This window comes from Euleptes europaea, chromosome 2 (assembly GCF_029931775.1).
Source record: "Euleptes europaea isolate rEulEur1 chromosome 2, rEulEur1.hap1, whole genome shotgun sequence".
Lineage (NCBI taxonomy): Eukaryota > Metazoa > Chordata > Lepidosauria > Squamata > Sphaerodactylidae > Euleptes > Euleptes europaea.
Genome location: NC_079313.1, coordinates 5,966,455 through 5,987,216, shown reverse-complemented (window position 1 = coordinate 5,987,216; position 20,762 = coordinate 5,966,455). Strand labels below are relative to the sequence as shown.

Here is a 20,762-nt window from a genome sequence, read left to right as displayed (position 1 = left end):
CCCACAAACAAGACAACTGCAGCAGCAGCATCCTGCCTGCGTTCCACAGCACCTAATATAATGGGCATGTGCCTCCGAACCTGGAGAGAACAGGTATGCATCATGACTAATATTCATTTTGACCAGCAGCCATGGACACCCCTCTCCTCCATGAACATGTCCACTCCCCGCTTCAAGCCTTCCAAGTTTGCAGCCATCACCACATCCTGGGGCAGGGAGAAAAGCCCTGCTGGATCAGACCCAGGTCCATCGAGTCCAGCAGCCTGTTCACACAGCGGCCAACCAGGGGCCTCTAGGAAGCCCCCCACAAGCAAGACGGCTGCAGCAGCATTTATCCTGCCTGCATTCCACAACCCCTAATATAGTAGGCCTGCTCCTCTGATCCTGGAGAGAACAGGTATGCATCATGACTGGCAGCCATCACCACATCCTGGGGCAGGGAGTTCCACAACTGAACTATGCGCTGTGTGAAGAAATACTTCCTTTTATCAGTAGAAAAGAGCCAGAGTCCAGTAGCACCTTAAAGATTAACAAAATATCTGGCAGGGTGTGAGCTTTTGTGAGGCACAGCTCACTTCTTCAGAAAGCTCACACCCTGCCAGATATTTTGTTAGTCTTTAAGGTGCTACTGGACTCTGGCTCTTTTCGACTGCTACAGACAGACTAACACGGCTACCCATCGGGATATATTTCCTTTTGTCAGTTTGGAATCTCTCACCCTCCAGCTTCAGCAGATGACCCCCACGTTCTAGTATTATGAGACAGGGAGAAACGTTTCTCTCTATACCATGCATAATTTTATAGGCCTCGATCATGTCTCCCCTTAACCGCCTTCTTTCCAAGCTAAACACCCCTAAGCGTTTTAACCGCTCCTCGTAGGGCTGTTGCTCTAGTCCCCTGATCAGTTTGGTTGCTCTTTTCTGCACCTTCTCAAGCTCTGCAATATCTTTTTGTTAGGTGTGGTGACCAGAACTGTACACCGTATCCCAAGTGTGGTCTCACCACTGGTTTGTACAAGGGCAGTAAGATAGCAGCAGTTTTTATTCTCTGTTCCTAGTCTAATTATGGCCAGCATGGAATTTGCCTTTCTCACAGCATGCCGCACACTGGGTTGACATCTTCCTCGAGCGATCCACTACCACCCCAAGATCCCTTTCTTGGTCTGTTGCTGCCAGCACAGATCCTATCAGTGTATATGTGAAGTGGAGATTTTTTGCCCCCAAACGCAACAGTTTACACTTGCTCACATTGACTCTCATTTGCCAGACACACAGCCTCTTCACGAGGCTCCTGTGGGGATTCCTGCAGTAATGTGCACAAACACTGAACATGAGCCAGCAGTGTGATGCGGTAGCTAAAAAGGCAAATGCGATCCTGGGCTGCATCGACAGAAGTATGGTGTCCAGGTCACGCGAAGTGATGGTATCGCTTTACTCAGCTCTAGTTAGACCTCTCCTGGAGTACTGTGTTCAGTTTTGGGCACCGCAATTTAAGAAGGATGTAGACAAGCTGGAACGTATCCAGAGGAGGGCAACGAAGATGGTGAGGGGTCCGGAGCCCAAGTCCTATGAGGAAAGGTTGAAGGAGCTGGATATATTTCGCCTGAAGAGAAGAAGACTGAGAGGGGATAGGATAACCATCTTCGAGTACTTGAAGGGCTGTCATGTAGAGGAGGGTGCCGAGTTGTTTTCTGTTGCCCCAGAAGGTCGAACCAGAACCAACGGGATGAAATTAAATCAAAAGAGTTTCCGTGTAGACATTAGGAAGGATTTCCTAACAGTTAGAGCGGTTCCTCAGTGGAACAGGCTTCCTCGGGAGGTGGTGAGCTCTCCTTCCATGGAGGCTTCTAAGCAGAGGCTGGATGGCCATCTGTCAGCAATGCTGATTCTATGACCTTAGGCAGATCATGAGAGGGAGGGCACCTTGGCCATCTTCTGGGCATGAAATATGGGTCACTCGGGGTGTCTGGGGTAGTTGTGAATTTCCTGCATTGTGCAGGGGGTTGGATTAGATGACCCTGGTGGTCCCTTCCAACTCTATGATTCTATTTGATTCTAACTCCAGGCAGTGATTTCACGGACCCTCTCCGAAGAAGGCAAGACGCAGCCATACCTGGTTTCCACACTTTCCCCCCCCCCCCGGACGACGGATAAAAACGGCGCTGTGTTTTCTAAAGGCACACACACACCCAGGCTTTTGCAGGCGGCTGCCAAAGCAGGATGGGGAAACTCGAGACTCTGCATGGCTGAAATAAAAAACGGGCAGCAGGGAGGGACTGGCGGAGAGGTCAGCCGGGCCCAGGTTTGGCTCCCACTCGGGAGGCTATATTAAGGCCTCAGCTGCTCCTCCCGTGGCGGAGTGGTTTGCAGCCGGGCCCGCGGCGGTCTCCCTCTGCCCAGGAGGTTCGCCCGCAGAACTACGGGCGTCAACATGCCCGAAAGGTGTGCCCAGGAGAGGCGGTGTCGAGGTAGAAGCTAATCGAACCTGGTAACTAGAGGCTCCTGGTCTCTCTGCGGACGGGTAATTCTCTTGCGTCTCCATACAGGGCAGGATCCAAATGGGCTTGCTGCACCTGATGCAGAGGCCTGCTGGGATTACCTGCTGCACCTCTGTGTAAGTCGCTGCTCTGCCCTTGCTTCTCTCCTTCGAGGGGTTCACAATTTTGGCTGCATCGGGAAGTACTGAATGATCTAGTCACATCTCCTGCAGAGGCACAACCGAATCACTTGACCATGGAGAAAGAGGTTGCCTCGTTGCATCTCTGCATGCACCACTGTTCCACCCCCGCCTCATTCTAACTAGCCATGGAGGAAGAGATCACCCTGTTGTATCTCTGCATGCACCACTGTTCCAGCCAGGCCTCATTCTAACTAGCCATGGAGGAAGAGATCACCCTGTTGCACCTCTGCATGCACCACTGTTCCAGTCTAGCTGCATTCTAACTAGCCATGGAGGAAGAGGTCACCCCGTTGCATCTCTGCATGCATCACTGTTTCAGCCTTGCCTCATTCTAACTAGCCATGGAGGAAGAGGTCACCCCGTTGCATCTCTGCATGCATCACTGTTTCAGCCTTGCCTCATTCTAACTAGCCATGGAGGAAGAGGTCACCCGATACAACTCTGCATGCACTACTGTTCCTGCCCTGTCACATTCTAACTAGCCTCTTCTGCTTCAGGATTGATGGAATGATCCAGTTGCACCTTAATTCAGAGCGGCAACCAGAAATATAAAATTTCCAGAAATTCTATGGAAAAAATGTCCTGTCCCCCCCCAGGGGGGGAAGTGTTCCTGGAAAAAAACAGAAATGTTGGAGAAAACCAAAATATAGACATATATACAATAGTTATTTTCCTATCAAGCCTACAATTATTTTATTGCTTTAACATAAGCCCATCATTTATAACAGCATACACAACTAGGCATCTTTGTGGAATTTCTACATTTTTAAAACACCTTTTCTCCCTCTCTTGTAAGACCAGAACGCGGGGGTCATCTGCTGAAACTGGAGAGTGAGGGATTCAAAACAGATAGAAGGAAGTATTTCTTCACACAACGCATAGTTAAATTGTGGAACTCCCTGCCCCAGGATGTGGTGACCGCTGCCAACTTGGAAGGCTTGAAGAGGGGAGTGGACATGTTCATGGAGGAGAGGGCTATCCATGGCTACTAGTAAAAATGGATACTAGTCATGATGCATACCTATTCTCCCCAGTATCAGAGGAGAATCCCTATTATATTAGGTGCTGTGGAACCCAGGCAGGACGGTGCTGCTGCAGCAGTCTTGTTTGTGGGCTTCCCAGAGGCAGCTGGTTGGCCCCTGTGGGAACAGACTGCTGGACTTGATGGGCCTGGGTCTGATCCAGCAGGGCTTTTCTTATGTTCACACCTTTGCCCACTCACCCCATCTGCAGCGATCCTCCTGGAGCTGCTCACAGCCGGCCTTGGTTTTCACCACCTGGAATACTTTGGGACCATCTGCAAACTTGGCCGCGAAACGGCTCACCCCCAGTTCCAGATACCCGATGAGCAAATTCAACAGTACTGGACCCAACACCCATCCTCAGGAGACCCCACAGCTTACTTCCCTCCGTTGCAAGAGGTGTCCATTCACTCTTACGCTGCCGCAGCTACGAAGGGGATTAAAAGGGCCGGGTGTCGCCCGCAGTAAAGAAGTGCAAATCTCAGCCCTTGGGAGATCAAATGTTCTCCCTGAAAAGGTTCTGGCCCATTGAAAGACACGCCCTGCTTCAGAAGGCGAGTCGAGAGAAGCGCTGCATGAGGAACGGACGCCAACGGACCAAGGACCTCTTGCCAGGGCACAAAGGTTCCCGCTTTGTGTCCCGAGCAGCGCCGGCACTACCATTAGGCGAACGAGACGGTCGCCTAGGGCACAGATCTCAGAGGGGCACAGTTTTTAACAGATTAGTTTCTTGAAAAAAAATGCATTTTTATTTTATTTTAAGAGAAGTACCACAACAGTGCTATGGAACATAATTAATTATAATTTTTAAAAAGGTAACGGTCCCCTGTGCAAGCACCGGGTCATTCCTGACCCACGGGGTGACGTCACATCCCGACAGTTTCCTAGGCAGACTTTGTTTACGGGGTGGTTTGCCGTTGCCTTCCCCAGTCATCTTCCCTTTACCCCCAGCAAGCTGGGGACTCGTTTTACCAACCTCGGAAGGATGGGAGGCTGAGTCGACCTCGAGCCGGCTGCCTGAAACCAATTAATTATAACGTCTTATAAAAAGTGTTGTAGGAATGCATCAGGCTTTTATTTTTTCAAGAAGACATCTGTTTTTGAAAATTAGTTAGCAATGGGGGGGGCACATGTAGTTCACCTTGCCTAGGGCGCAAAAAAAGTCTGGCACAGGCCCTGGTCCTGAGCGACCCAAGGGAGCATGTAAAGAAGCCACGCGGGATTCTCCAACGCCCTGCGGCCCACGAGCCAATTCTTTATGGAAGGGCAGAGCCAGGAAAGAAGAGGAACCCGGGAGACAGTCTGTACTTGGGGCCGAGAGCGCTGAGCAGGCGAGCAAGGAGAGGAAACGCTACAGCCCAACTCGAGCCGTATGCAACCATTGCAACGAAGCACGCTTCGTCCGGCTCGGCAGGAACCGCCGAACCAGGTCGGGACGGCGGCTTGCCTCTGTCGCCCCTCTGTAAGCTCCTCGGGGGCAGAGGCCTGTCTGCGTTTTGCCAATGAACCGTGGTGGTGCCTCCTTGTGCACGGCACCGCAAAGAATAAACGAAGGGGAACGACTGGCAAGTCATTCGGCCTCGTTTTTGCGGGACCCTGGGGGCACAGGTCTCGCCCTCCAAGCCCCACCACAGGAGACGTGGGGAAAACCACATGGTGGGGGGGCAGTCGGCACAAAAATGCGGACCACCAACATCCCAACGCCTCCAAAATTCAAGTAACGTAGGTTGTGACCCATGCTATCTAGGGTTCCCTTTCCTTGAGGAGAAAATGGCTGATTTGTAGGGCTGACTCTATGGCATTATGCCCCCCCCCCCACACTGAGATCCCCCATGAGGCAGGGGGGGTGTTGCATTTGTGCATAGGACTGACTCTTCCTTCCTGAGCAACATTTCCCTGGACATAGAATTTTTTCATATCCAGGAGAAGAAGAGTTGGTTTTTATATGCTGACTTTCTCTACCACTTAAGGAAGAATCCAACCGGCTTCCTTTCCCCTCCCCGTAGGGTTGACTCAATGCCATTATACCCCCCCACTGAGGTCCCCCAGCTCCCAAATCCATGCTCTTCAGGCTCCACCTCCAAATCTCCAGGAATTTCCCAACCCAGAGTTGGCAACCCTGGTGCATGACCATCACAGGTGCCCCACTACAAGTTGACTCCCGCAATAAAGACTAAGTCTATGCTGGGAATTAAGATCTCAGGGAAAGGCCCTCCTGAGATGCTTGTTTGGTGGGTACACAAGACAGGGCCTTTTCAGTGGCAGCCCCAGGATTATGGAACAACCTCCCCAGGGAGGGGCGCCTGGCCCCCTCACTTTTAATCTTCTGGAGGTGGTCAAAGATGGGTTTATTTTGGACCACATCACCTTTGTTGAACCCAGTCTCTAAAAACCTCCATCACGCTGCTTCCAATTATCCCGTCTGTTTGTACTCCAAGACCGCCCTGGTAAAAGAGAGAGAGCCAGTATGGTGTAGGGATTAGGAGCAGTGGACTCTCATCTGGAGAACCTGGGGAGTGGCCGTGGCTCAGTGGTAGAGCCTCTGCTTGGCATGCAGAGGGTCCCAGGTTCAGTCCCCGGCAGCTCCAGTTAAAGGGACTAGGCAAGTAGGTGATGTGAAAGACGGAAAGCTGCTGCCAGTCTGAGCAGGCAATACTGACCTTGTTGGTCTGATTCAGCATTCGGCAGCGTCATGTGCGTTCAAGGTGAGAGGTACCTCTTCTGCCATTTTGGGTAGGGGCCCCAGCTCAGCAGTAGAGCATCTGCTTAGCATGCAGAAGGTCCGAGGTTCAGTCCCCAGCATTTCCTATTAAAGGATTTGGCAGCAGGGATGCAAAAGAACTGTGCCTGAGATCCTGAAGAGCCATGGAGAAAGGCCGTAGCTCAGTGATAGAGCATCTGCTTGGGATGCAAGAAGGCCCAGGTTCAATCCCCAGCATCCCCAGTTATAGGGACCAGGCAAGTAGGTGATGTGAAAGACCCCTGCCTGAGACCCTGGAGAGCCGCTGCCGGTCTGAATAGACAGTACTGAATTTGATGGACCAAGGGTCTGACTCAGTATAAGGCAGCTTCATGTGTTCATGCGTTCAACCAGGTTTGTTTCCCCACGCCTCCACGTGAAGCCAGCTGGGTGACCTTGGGCTAGTCACAGTTCTCCCCGAACTCTCTCAGCCCCACCTACCTCACAAGAATGTCTGTTGTGGGGAGAGGAGAAGGAAGGAGATTGTAAGCCGGTTTGATTCTCCTTGAAGGTTGAGAAAGTCGGCATATAAAAACCAACACCACTACTTCTTTTCACGAGGCTGGAACATGCTGTAAAGACTTCCAATTTAACGATACAAGTTCACTCCGTATACCTCCACCTAAAAGGATCTCAGCTTGCAAGTCTGGGGAAGATCTTTCTCTGCTGAGACCCTGGAGAGATGCCACCAATTTGTGCCGGGCTGGACGGAGAAGTGGCCCGATTTGGTCTTCTTGTGTCTATGTCAAAACAGTGACTGCGGGTGCTAATTCTCCTCCCAGATCAGAAAACCAGCCGTCCAAAATGCTACTCCCCCCTTCCCACAATCTTCACCGGTGTCAAAGCACAGGGTCAAACCTCTGCGGGGTTTCCCGTGCACACATTAAAGCGTCGCTTGCTGGAAAACCCCGCCGTTCATAAAGCCGGGGCATCCAGAAACATCACCGCCCAATATGGTCCAGGTTGCCCGTAGCAACAGAGGCATTTCTGGGCTGTTGCTATGACAGCAGCTGCTGGGCGAGGACCGAGGGTACCCTCCACGTCTCCTTCGATTTCTTGCAACCGTACTTTAGGAAAAGGAGAGACAGGGGTGGGGGAGGCTGGAGTCTTTGCTTGGAAGGCCGAATCCAGATTTGTAGACTGCAACGACATTTGCAGTCATTCACGCATGCACAGTCACTCGCAGATGGCGTGCGATCGCCCTACCCAGGCGGAGATTCTTTAAGTAAAACATATTCTTAATATGTCCTTAATATACTTTTTTAATTCACCACCAATGTAACACGTGAATACATGAAGTTGCCTTATACGAAATCAGGCCCTCGGTCCATCAAAGACAGTATTGTCTACTCAGACCGGCAGCCGCTCTCCAGGGTCTCAGGCAGGGGTCTTTCACATCACCTACTTGCCTAGTCCCTTAAAGCAGAGAGGCCGGGGATTGAACCTGGGACCTTCTGGATGCCGAGCAGATGCTCTACCCCGAGCCACAGCCCCTCATAGGTGGTCTCCCCTCCCCTTTGTTGGGCAGCAATTTGTGGATTTATTTGCAAGGTCCCCCCCCCCCCAATTTCTGCAGCATCACTATCCCCTCCCCCAGGGACTGCGCTACTACACATTTTTTTCTCTGCTTTTGTTTATTTTACAAATTTATAACCCTCCCTCCCCGGCCAAGGCCAGACTCAGGGCGGGTAACAACATTAAAACCGCACTATAACAATAAAATACATTAAAACTATAATGAGAGGGAGGGCATCTTGGCTATCTTCTGAGCATGGAGTAGGGGTCACTGGGAGGGGGGAGGTAGTTGTGAATTTCCTGCATTGTGCTGGCGGTTGGACTAGATGACCCCAGTGGTCCCTTCCAACTCCATGATTCTAAGGAGGAGGAGGAGGAAGACAAGGAAGAAGAGTTGGTTTTTCTATGCTGACTTTCTCTACCACCTAAGGAAGAATCAAAGCAGCTTACAATCACCTTCCCTTCCCCTCCCTACAACAGACACCTTGTGAGATAAGTGGGGTTAAGAGAGCTGTGACTTGCCCAAGGCCACCCAGCTGGCTTCACGTGTGGAAGAGTGGGGATACCAACCCGGTTCACCAGATTAGCCGCCGCCGCTCAGGTGGAGGGGTGGGGAATCGAACCCGGTTCTCCAGATCAGAGTCCACCGCGCCAAACCACCCATTTAGAAAGTGGGTGGGGCTGGGTGGGGCTTTTGCCCAGCAGGCCTTCTGATTGGATGCGCGGACGGTTTAAAAGTTGCTTCGGCCACAGCGGCCCGAGGATCCTGACCACATCACCGTGTGTACATGCAAGAAAGTATTTTAAAACAAGGCGCCCTGCTAAACAGCTTCTGCCTGAAATCTTGATGTTACTACTACAGTTACGTACAACCTCACTTGCTGCCGTTTCCCTAGTAAGCCTCAACTGCTTCAGCAGTTTGATTTTAAAGAAAAACATCTCACTTTCCCATTCTTGGTTTCTTCTTGGATAGCTGGACGTTACTCCTGAACACCACGGGCCTCTTGCCTATACATTTGTGCAGCCGCTCCAGAGGACTTAATTCATTACACCTTATTCTGCCCTCTTTACACAGAGCCCAGATCTAAATTTCTCGGAGCGTTGCTGAAGGGCCTAAATCTGTTTTCCAGGTCCAGAGACGCGGCTCTTTCTCCTATGAGACGCCGATCCTGATGCATCCTATAAAATGTCACTCTTTGCTTTAGCAGCCAAGAAAATCCGAGCCAAGGCTGTTTTTAATCAGGGAATGTAACACATTTAATTACTAGTCTGTGCTGAATTGGTCTTTTGACCGCAATAAATGATGATTGATTGATAACTACTAGCTTCTTGGGGGTCAGACTGTTTTAAAGTTATTTCAATGTTATTTCATGGTATTCTAATCTTATTTTAATAATAATTTTAATAATTTTAATAATATAATTTAATAATTTTAATAAACATTTTAATAATAATTTTAAAAAAACCCTATCAGTGCAGGGCCCCAATGTGTGTATTTTTTTATTCGCACTCTGGGTCCAGGTTCAGATGTATATATATAAATGATAGTACTAGTCATGGGTTGGCAGGTGATGCTAATGCTGATAGGCGATACAAGCGGTTAGGATCCTGCGAGGCTGGTACTGCCGACACTTTCCCTCGAGGAGCCTTATTCTCTTGTGAGACTCTGGCGTCAGGTGAAGTACGCTCTCCCTGGAGGAAAGCAACACAGCTTGGCACAACAGTCCTGTGGGATCCTGGCCAAAGTCGGCATCGTAGCTGTCTGCCCCCACCCCCCGTCCTGGAAAGAAAATGCCATTTCTGGGTAGCCAAATGCTCCAGCTGGGGGAGGGAAACCCCACACCCTGTTTACCTTCTTATGGAAAGCATCACGTACAGAGTGCAACTCAAGAAGAGCAGATCATAACGCAGCTACTACCTTGTAAGCACAATCCGGCCTCCTTTCCCGGTCAGTAGCCCTTATCACACATTTGCCCGCAGGGCCCGGCAAAACACTATCAAGTGTTTTTCCCCCCATGTGCTGCGAGATCCGATCACTCTCCGTAACGGCAACGACACCTTCGTTCTCGTAGCCTCACGGGCTGAGTTACCGAACCCGCTAGATCGGCTGGCCAACGGAGAACACTTCCATTTTCCAAAACAGCTGGATCAGAGACAGATTGTGACCAGAAGTGACTAAGACCCCATGCAACAGACACCTTGTGAGGTAGGTGGGGCTGAAAGAGTTCGGAGAGAGCTGTGACTAGCCCAAGGTGTCCCAGCAGGCTTCCCGTGGAGGAGTGGAGGAATCGAACCTGGTCCTCAAGATTAGAGTCCGCTGCTCTTAACCACTACTCCACGCTGGCTCAGAGCAATGACAGAGCGCACGCTTCCCATGCCAACGGTCCTTGGTTCAATCCTTGGCATTTCCAGTTCAAAAGATCTCAGGTGGCAGGGCGCTGGAGACCACCTCTCAGGCCAGATTCTGGCTTCCAACTCTTCACGTGCCTTTTCACAACTTTATAAATGTGTCCGCTTGCCGAGACTGGTTTAACCAAGTTGTAAATGCTGAATTCGGATCAGGATTAGCTTCCCTTTTAAGAGCACGGATGGGCCCCAAGCCTGAAAGGAAACTGACATTCGGGTCCAGGTTCCGTTAATACTTCTTTTGAATCCAGCTTAAGACACTCAAGAATCACGGCTGCAATTATGCACTTACTAGAAGGGCAGCAGATGGTTGATTCCTTAGATTAGAGAGACTGATGAATTACAACTAATAACGAAGCTCCAGACAATGCATTCTCCTGGACTGAATAGGGACCTGGGATGCCTGTCTCGTTACCAGTGCTGACTTCACCACTACTACCCCTCTGCATATCACACCTAATAATCTATTCTCCTGGATTGAATAGGGACCTGGGATGCCTGACTCATTACCAGTGCTGACTTCACCACTACTACCCCTCTGCATATCACACCTAATAATCCATTCTCCTGGACTGAATAGGGACCTGGGATACCTGTCTCATTACCAATGCTGACTTCTCCCCTCCTTTTAGCCCTCTGCATACCACACCTAATAATCCATTCTCCAGGATTGAATAGAGACCTGGGATGCCTGACTCATTACCAATGCTGACTTCTCCACCCCTATTACCCCTCTGCATATCACACTTAATATTCCATTCTCCTGGACTGAATAAGGACCTGGGATTCCTGTCTCATTACCAATGCAGACTTTACCACTACTACCCCTCTGCATATCACACCTAATAATCCGTTATCCTGGATTGAATAGGGACCTGGGATTCCTGTCTCACTACCAATGCTGATTTCTTCACGCCTATTACCCCTGACCCAGGCATATCACACCTGATCCACATCTGGTAATGTCATTTACCTGGTACTGGCATTCACATGCTATTGACATTGGGTGTCTGAATCCACTCTTCTTTACTTAAGGACAGATGGGCTCACATTCTAGCTGTATCTGAAGAAGTGAGCTGTGACTCACGAAAGCTCACAACCTGCCAGAAATTTTGTTAGTTTATAAGGTGCTACTCTTGCTCTTTTCTACTGCTACAGACAGACTAACACGGCTACCCATCGTGATCTATCTCTTAAGGATAGATGGACTCACATGCTAGCTTTATGGAGGTGAATCCACAGCTATTAAGCCATGGTAGTTAAATGGAACCTCCAGACCCTGGAGCAGTTATCGGGCTTTGTTCCCAAGGGGCTTCCAGAGATGGTATCCGCCTGGCCCCTCTTGGGGTTAAGAACATAAGGAAAGCCCTGCAGGATCAGACCAAGGTCCATCAAGTCCAGCAGTCTGTTCACACAGCGGCCAACCAGGTGCCTCCAGGAAGCCCACAAATAAGACGACTGCAGCAGCATTATCCTGCCTGTGATCCACAGCACCTAATATAATGGGCATGCTCCTCTGTTCCTGGAGAGAATAGAGATGCATCATGACTAGTAGCCATGGGTAGCCTTCTCCTCCATGAACATGTCCCCTCCCCTCTTAAAGCCTTCCAAGTTGGCAGCCATCACCACATCCTGGGGCAGGGAGTTCCCCAATTTAACTATTTGAGGATGTTGGACTAGGTGCTCCAATCCTGACTCAGTTAAACGTTTTAAGACTAGCTTAGCTTTTCTGCCTCGCTGGAGGTTTCCATCGCTACCGGAACCAGGCTTGGCTTTTTAAAGGTCTCCTTAACCCCGCTCTGCAAGAATCATGTCCGGCCGGGGCTCCCACGTGCTTTAGACTTGGCCCACAACCTCCAGGTCCTTGTGGCGTGACACAGACTTCTGCTGCAGCCCACGCACGGTGGGCCTGCACGCTAACAATGATCTATTATTTATTGCGGGAGGGCGGGGGGAGAAGAAGCATTAGCAACCGCAAACAGACGAGCCGTGCTCAGGAGACAGAGAGTGTCGATCTTGCTTTGTGGGAGCTTTTTTTCAGATGCAGGGGAAAGAGTTTCGGAGGAAACAGCAACCACGGGAGGATGTCACGGAGAAACGGAGGTTTCTCGCATTTCACAAGGCGCAGAGGAAGCGGGGAAAGGTTAACTACCCCTTCCTCTCCCACGATGCAAGGGACCTGCAATCGACCAGTGGCTGGCAAAAGAGAAGCAGTTCTTCACACAATGCATCATTAACTTGCGGAACTCACTGCCACAGGACGTATATATTACAAATAACAAATAGTTGTTAATTTTAGCAGCAATGTATAACATAGTTTAAACTGATATAAGTATAGAGTATATTTCTACAAATTTGTCGTACAATCTTCAGTCAGTAGAAAAGAGCAAGAGTCCAGTAGCACCTTAAAGACTAACAAAAATATTTTCGGGCAGGGTATGAGCTTCAGTATCTGAAGAAGTGAGCTGTGGCTCACAAAAGCTCATACCCTGCCAGAAAATATTTTTGTTAGTCTTTAAGGTGCTACTGGACTCTTGCTCTTTTCTACTACTGCAGACAGACTAACACGGCTACCCACTGTGAATAATCTTCAGTCAATTATACATACGAACAAACAGGAATATCGCTAGTAATTCATTAGGTAAAGATTTCAAAAAAGGACAAAAGTTTTTAACTTGTTTACTGCCCCTTTTGCTTACGAGCAAACTGTATCATTGGCGAAAGATTGCACGACAAATCTGTAGAAATATACTCTGTATTTGTATCAGTTTAAACTATGTTATCCATTGTTGCTAAAATTAACAACTACTTGTAAATATTTAAAAGTGAAATTCATATACAGTATCATGGGTACCACATTTTGTTGCTTATCTTTGATATTTCTGGTATCCATATTCCCTATTCTTACTTGTGGCCACTGGGGGAATCAGGAAACTGGACGAGAGGCTCACTGGTGTGATCCTGTAGCGCTCTGTAAATGACTAGACGTTGAAGGATCTTTAAGACTGACAATAAGGAAATTGCAATTGTTGAAGACTTTCTATTCCTTGGCTCCATCCTCAACCGAAAGGGAGACTGCAGCCAAGAAATCAGAAGGCGGTTGAGATTGGGAAGGGCAGCCATGACGGAGCTAAGTGTAAGGATGTGTCACCGGCAACCAAGATCAAGTTAATTCATGCCATCATATTCCCTATTACTCTGTATGGGTGTGAAAGCTGGACATTGAAGAAAACTGATAGGAAGAAAGTAGATTCCTTTGAAATGTGGTGTTGGGGGAGAGGGTTACAGATACCCTGGACCGTCCAAAACACAAATCTGTGGGTTACAGATCAAATCAAGCCTGAACTGACCCTAGAAGCTAAAAGGACTCAACTGAGGCTGTCGTATTTTGGTCACATCATGAGAAGGCAAGAGTCACTGGAAAAGACAGTCGTGCTAGGAAAAGTGGAGGGCAGCAGGAAAAGAGGAAGACCCAACCAGAGATGGATCGACTCTATGAAGGAAGCCACGACTCATTCAAGGAAGCCACGGACCTCAGTTTGCAAGACCTGAGCAAGGCTGTCAAAGACAGGACATTTTGGAGGACATTGATTCATAGGGTAGCCATGAGTCGGAAGCGACTTGACGGCACTTCACACAGAGGAGGCTCTCCCCTAACACCAGAATCCTGGTGGACTCCCTACCTTCCGATCCTTTCCAAAGCACAACGTTCCTCCTGGGCGTGCCGCGCTCTCGGTGTGGGAAAGAAGCGCCACGCTCTCCCCAGCATCTGTGGGTACCTTGGTTGGAGTCACTCCCACTATTTTCCCAGGCAACGATCTTCCATTTATAGGAAACTAACAAGCCGTAACGATTTCATAAAACGGCATGGGAGGGACTCTATTCTCTCTTCAAACGGCAGTCCCACGGCTAAGGTTTTATTTGGTTTTATTCGCTCAGATCATGCCTGTGCCACCTGGCAGAGGAAAGCCAGATACCTGGCAAATAGAAGGGCAACTTTTATAAGTTATAATTAAAAACGGTCATAGGTATTTCAAAGGAGTTCTCTCTTTCATGTGTGAAACAGAACTGGCCTTCTGCATGAAGGTGTGGAAAGAAGAACTTGAACATATGAACACATGAAGCTGCCTTATACTGAATCAGACCCTCGGTCCATCGAAGTCAGCATTGTCTACTCAGACCGGCAGTGGCTCTCCAGGGCTTCACGCAGAGGTCTTTCACATCACTTGTCTGCCTTGTTCCTTTAAGTGGAGATGCCGGGGATTGAACCTGGAACCTTCTAAATGCCAAGAAGATGCTCTGCATACTGAGCCACAGCCCCTCCCCATAAAATAAACGAGTTTTAGGTAATAAATAAGAAATTTGAAGACTGTTATGGAAGAATATGTATTAAACTAAGAGTAATGTAATTCAATGAGGTTGACATCATTTTCTCCATTAACAATACATTTCCTGCCATGTCTTTTTTAAAAAATTAAATAGCTAGAAATCTGGAAAAGAACTGAATCAAACTTGAACACATGAAGCTGCCTTCTACTGAATCAGACCCTTGGTCCATCAAAATCAGAATTGTCTACTCAGACTGGCAGTGGCTCTCCAGGGTCTCAGGCAGAGGTCTTTCGCATCACCTACCTGCCCAGTCCCTTTAACTGGAGATGCCGGGGATTGAACCTGGGACCTTCTGCATGCCAAGCAGATGCTCTACCACCAAGCCATGGCCCCTCTCCAAACTTGGCATACAGAGGGTCCCAGGTTCAATCCCAGGCATCTCCAGTTAAAGAGACTAGACAAGTAGGTGATGGGAAAGACCTCAGCCTGAGACCCTGGAGAGACGCTGCCGGACTGAGAAGACAATACTGACTTTGATGGACCAAGGGACTGATTCAGTAGAAGGCAGCTTCATGTGTTCATGTGAGACGTTCAGAGGTAGAGTGCCATTACCTGCCTCCGCATCACTCCCCTGTTATTCTTTGGAGGTCTCCTGTCCAAATACTTGCCAGGATCGAGAGTGACTGACTGGCCCAAGGTCACCCAGCAAGTTTCCATGGCCAAGTGGGGATTCGAACCTGGGTTTCTCAGATCCTAGTCCGACACCTTAACCACTATGCCACACTGGCTCTCTATTCCTGCCACTGGTTATCTTACTAAGGGCGCTTTCACACATCCGGAATGATGCACTTTCGATCCACTTTCAATGCACTTTAACGATCATTTGGATTCTGCCGTTTCACACAGTAAAATCCAGCTGCAAAGTGCATTGAAAGTGGATCGAAAGTCCATCGTTCGGGATGTGTGAAAGCGCCCTAAATCAAGCTACCTCGGAAATACCCAAGACCTGCAGAGAACTTATCAGGGATGCGATCAAACTATGCGGTGACAACAGTTCAGTTTGAAACTTCCAATTTTATGGTTTCTTCATATTGGGGAAGAAATGGAGATCGCCCTTTGATGTCTGGCCGCAACAAAGAAACTCGAAGAAGAGCTGGTTTTTATATGCCGACTTTCTCTGCCACTCAAGGGAGAATCAAACCGGCTTACAATCACCTTCCCTTCCCCTCCCCACAACAGGCACCCTGCGAGGTAGGTTGGGCTGAGAGAGCTCTAAGAGAGCTGTGACTGGCCCAAGGTCGCCCAGCAGGCTTCATGTGGAGGTGTGGGGAAACCAACCCGGTTCACCAGATTAGCCTCCGCCGCTCATGTGGAGGAGTGGGGGATCCAATCCGGTTCTCCAGATCAGAGTCCACCGACAGGAATATTGGGTTGGATCCCGCGACTCTATTCCACTGTCAGCTATTGCTGACATCAGAAGCTTCTCTCGAAACTGCCTTGAGCTAGAGGAAAGCATTGTTGCTAATAAAATGGATGCGAAGGATCCAACCCAATATTAAAACGGAAACCATGATTTCTGGGAGCATAAAACACACAAAAACATCAGATTTGCCAAAGAATGGAGGTGGGAAAATAAGAGTCTTTTGTAGAAAGGCAGATTTTTTATCATATGTGGTGGGAATGTATTAGAGCTACAACTTATCGGGAAAAAGTAATTAATTATATCCAAAGGTCTGGAAATAGATATTCCTATGAAACCAGAAACAATTTTATTAAATTGTCTACCGATCATGCATAAGAAATATCTCGATATAATCCTCCTCATGTTAACAATAGCAAGAGTAAATTTTGCTAGATGTTGGAAAGGGGAAAAAAATTCACCAGATTTCATTAGTTAATTTGTTAAAGTGAAAGAGATCTATGTTTTGATTAAATTGACTTATTACCAAAATGACAAAAACATACAGGATTTAGAAGAAGTATGGAGACATACAATTTCCAGAATGGAAAATATACTTAAAAGTTTAGTATCAGATGGTGGTCGTTCATAAAGCGACTGCTTGTTCAGCAATATTATATGTTTCATACTCTATGTTTTGGTTGATGTTTGGATTGGTTTGTCCTTTTTTAACGCTGTAATAAATTTTATTATTAAAAAAAGTCTTTTGTAACTATGCATGAGATTTTGTAAGGCAAGAGACAAACAGAGGGGTTTGCCGTTGCCCGCCTCTGCATAGTGACCCTGGACTTCCTTCGGGGTCTGTGTAGCACAACTGTGGATTCGAATCCAGTTCTCCCAGATACTAATCCAACCCTCTTAACCCTTCCACCACATTGGTTCTCAGGGGGAAAAAATCACCCATCCCAGACTGGGTTGCTCATGTATCACTGGAGTCCTACATGCTCCAGGAGAGCCAGCGTGGTGTGGTGGTTAAGAGCGGTGGTTTGGAGCGGCAGACTCTAATCTGGAGAACCGGGTTTGATTCCCCACTCCTCCACATGAGCAGCAGACTCTAATCTGGAGAACCGGGTTCGATTTCTCACTCCTCCACATGAAGCCTGCTGGGTGACCTTGGGCTAGTCACAGCTCTCTTCAAGCTCTCTCAGCCTCACCTACCTCACAGGGTGTCTGTTGTGGGAAGGGAAGGCGATTGCAAGCCGGTTCGATTCCTCCTTAAATGGTAGAAAAAGTCGGCATATAAAAACCAGGGCTGACCCTGCCTAGCTTCCGAGATCTGACAAGTTTGGGCTAGCCTGGGCCACCCAGGTCAAGGCAAGGGACGTTCAGAGGTGGTTTGCCATTGCCTGCCTCTGCATAGCGACCCTGGACTTCCTCGGTGGTCTCCTACCCAAGTACTAACCAGGGCCCACCCTGCTTAGCTCCCGAGATCTGACAATGCTGATACTGAAATCTGGCTAACGTGGACCATCCGGGTCTTTTGAAACACAGAAAGCAATAAAAACAATGACCACAAACAAAAAATGAGAGCGAGATCAGCGGCAGATACCGACAGGTAAAACCCTTAAAAAAAAATAACCACAGCAAAAGAGAACGAAGGGAGCATTCTAGCTTAATTTACAACCAATAAGTCCAAATACAAGCAAGCGGTATAGGGAGAGCAAGAGAACCAATAGCAATGCAGTTATCAAACAACAAGGAAAGCCGGAGGCACCGATTTGGCGTGTGGCAGAGGGCTAGGAAGAGAGCATAGCACTGGCGAGGTGCTGCAACACAGAAGGCCCTGCAAGAACCCCCTGGGGATTAGGAGGTGACCTGCTCTGTGTTATGAATTGTGCTTCCTGGAATCATAGAGTTGGAAGGGACCACCAGGGTCATCTAGTCCAACCCCCTGCACAATGCAGGAATTTCACAACTACCTCCCCCCCACACCCCCAGTGAACCCCTACTCCATGCCCAGAGGATGGCCAAGATGCCCTCCCTCTCATGAACTGCCTAAGGTCATAGAATCAGCATTGCTGACAGATGGCCATCCATTCTCTTGGAAGCTTCCTTTCTTGCTCTTCTGTGCAGTTTCTTTCTTCCCCATCCCCTCTGCGTATTTCGTACGAAACACACGCCCTGTATTGATAGCGTGTTTCTGTTCTTGATGTTTGGGATATTCAAAGCCAAAAACTGGGGGGGGATCGGTGGGAGAATCCTGCAGTTTTTTTTCCGAAAGGAGCTCTGGCCTTGATCTTTCAAGGAAAGTAACAGCGATCCTCATCCCAACGTGAAAGGTCAGTCAATTCTATTATTCCCCATCACCTGTGGCAAACCCTACCTAGATCAGGGGAGGCGGAAATGAGTCAGTCTGGAGCATGTCAAGAAAGAAAAAGGATCTCGGAACAGAAGTAATTGGGGGGATAGCCCCCCCCCACTGCTCCACCCCATCCCATTTCTATCCCCACACCTTTACTAGTAAATTATATTACATATTAGTGTCTGGCCTCCGGAAATGGATGATGCAAGGCAGAATTGGGGTGGCCAAGTGTGTGGGATCTGGGTTCAAATCCTCCCGGTCCCCCACCAGGCAAGGCAAGGCAAGCTCACAACCCAACATAACATCTAGCCCAGACAATCACATCTCAGCCTCCCCTACCATAGAATCATAGAGTTGGAAGGGATCCTGTGGGTCATCTAGTCCAACCCCCTGCACAATGCAGGGAACTCACAACCACCTCCCTTCCCCCAGTGACCCCTACTCCATGCCCAGAAGACGGCCAAGATGCCCTCCCTCTCATCATCTGCCTAAGGTCATAGAATCAGCATTGCTGACAGATGGCCATCTAGCCTCGGCTTCAAAACCTCCAGGGGAGGAGAGACCACCACCTCCCGAGGAAGCCTGTTCCACTGAGGAACCGCTCTAACCGTTAGAAAGTTCTTCCTAACATCTAGACGGAAACTCTTTTGATTTAATTTCAACCTGTTGGTTCCGGTCCAACCTTTTGGGGCAACAGAAAACAACTCGGCACCCTCCTCTCTATGGCAGCCCTTCAGGTACTTTGCAGATGGTTATCATACCCCTCACAGTCTTCTCCTCTCCAGGCTAAACATCCCCAGCTCCTTCAACCTTTCCTCACAGGACTTGGTCTCCAGACCCCTCACCATCTTTGTTGCCCTCCTCCTGGACACCATGAAATACTTCTACTCTGCCAATGCTAGATTTCATACTGCAATGGCATCTCGTCGGTTCTTTCCTTGCAACGTACTTCTGGACCACACAAGATAACTGCAGAAGTCCCCCCACCCAATCTTGCTATTCCAGCAAACCCTCCCCACCATAAGGGTTCAAAAGCAGATGTTATATGTTCTCCGAAAGGTTTCTTTTGCTACACAAGGTCAGATTTCAACCTTCCCCCCCCCACAAACACCATGACAGACACCCCCACTCCACGACATCCAATGGCAAATGTCAACCCCCCCCCCTGCTGCGGCCCAGTTTATCCTCTATCTACCCCTGGGGCTCAACGCCAGGCCCCAAGCGCCCACCCCCACCCCTCCTAACGCGATGCCATAACGGCTTCCACCAAAAGAGGTGCGCACCATCACTGAAGGTCAAGCATCTGCAAGTTTAACCCCCCCCAAAAAAACCTACAAGAAAGCGCATAAGAAAGCGCATAAGAAATGCAATGCAATGATCACATTAATTGCTCCCCCTTCCCCAAGACCAAATGAAGCCCCTCCGCAATGCAAATGCAATTCAATGACCACATTAATTGCTCCCCCCTCCCCAAGGCAAGACTAAATGATGCTTTCTCTCCCCCCCCCCCCGCAATACTCCAGCAGGGCCCCACGGGATGACAGCCCCCCCCCCGTCATGAAACCGAAACCGTGATACCTGCCCCCTGCAATGCAATGCAATGACCACATTAATTGCTCCCCCCCCAAAGCAAGTCTAAATGACACTTTCCGTCCCCCCCCAATACGCCACTGTGGACCACATGAAATGACAGAGACTCCCCCCCCCCCGGTCATGAAACCGAAACCCTGATTCCTGCCCCCTGCAATGCAATGCAAAGCAAATATAATGCCCCCATTAATTGCTCCCCCCTCCCCAAGACTAAATGACGCTTTCTCTCCCCCCGGCCCGGGCAATACGCCACTGTGGATCCCACGGAATGACAGAGACCCCCACCGCGGTCATGAAACCCCTGCCCCCTGCAATGCAAATGCAAAGCAAACGCAATGCAAATGCAAAGCAAACGCAATGCAAAAGTAATGCAAATGCAATGCAAATATAATGCAGATGCCATGGCCACATTAATTGCTCGCTCCCCCCTTGCCAAGACCCAATGACGCTCCCCCCCGCCCGGCGTACTGACCCGAAAGAGGCGGCGGGAGGCTGCGCGCCGCGCCACGGTCCAGCCGACGGCGCAGAGCAGGCAGAGGAGCGGCTCGCTCCAGGCCAGCCGGGCGTTCTCGGCCCACGTCCGGCGGGACAGCTCCCAGCCGCAGTCGCCGCAGCCCCGCAGCGCCCCGGCCAGGCTCCGGTAGCTGCGCCGCGCCAGCTCCCCGTAGCCCGGCATGGGCTCCGGCGCCTCCATCCCGCCTCCCCGCCCGGCCCGCGCCG

The 20,762-nt window shown here is 49.5% G+C and overlaps 1 protein-coding gene across 1 annotated transcript in view; it reads right to left on the bottom strand.

Moving 5' to 3' along the window:
• The window catches only part of CERS1 (ceramide synthase 1), a 28,519-nt gene extending 7,765 nt beyond the window's left edge, over positions 1-20,754 (bottom strand). Inside the window, exon 1 of the mRNA XM_056867667.1 lies at positions 20,515-20,754. Coding sequence (XP_056723645.1) covers positions 20,515-20,736 — 222 coding nt within the window. The 5' untranslated portion in view covers positions 20,737-20,754. The remainder of the gene's footprint in view (positions 1-20,514) is intronic.
• Between the last annotated feature and the right edge of the window lie 8 nt (positions 20,755-20,762).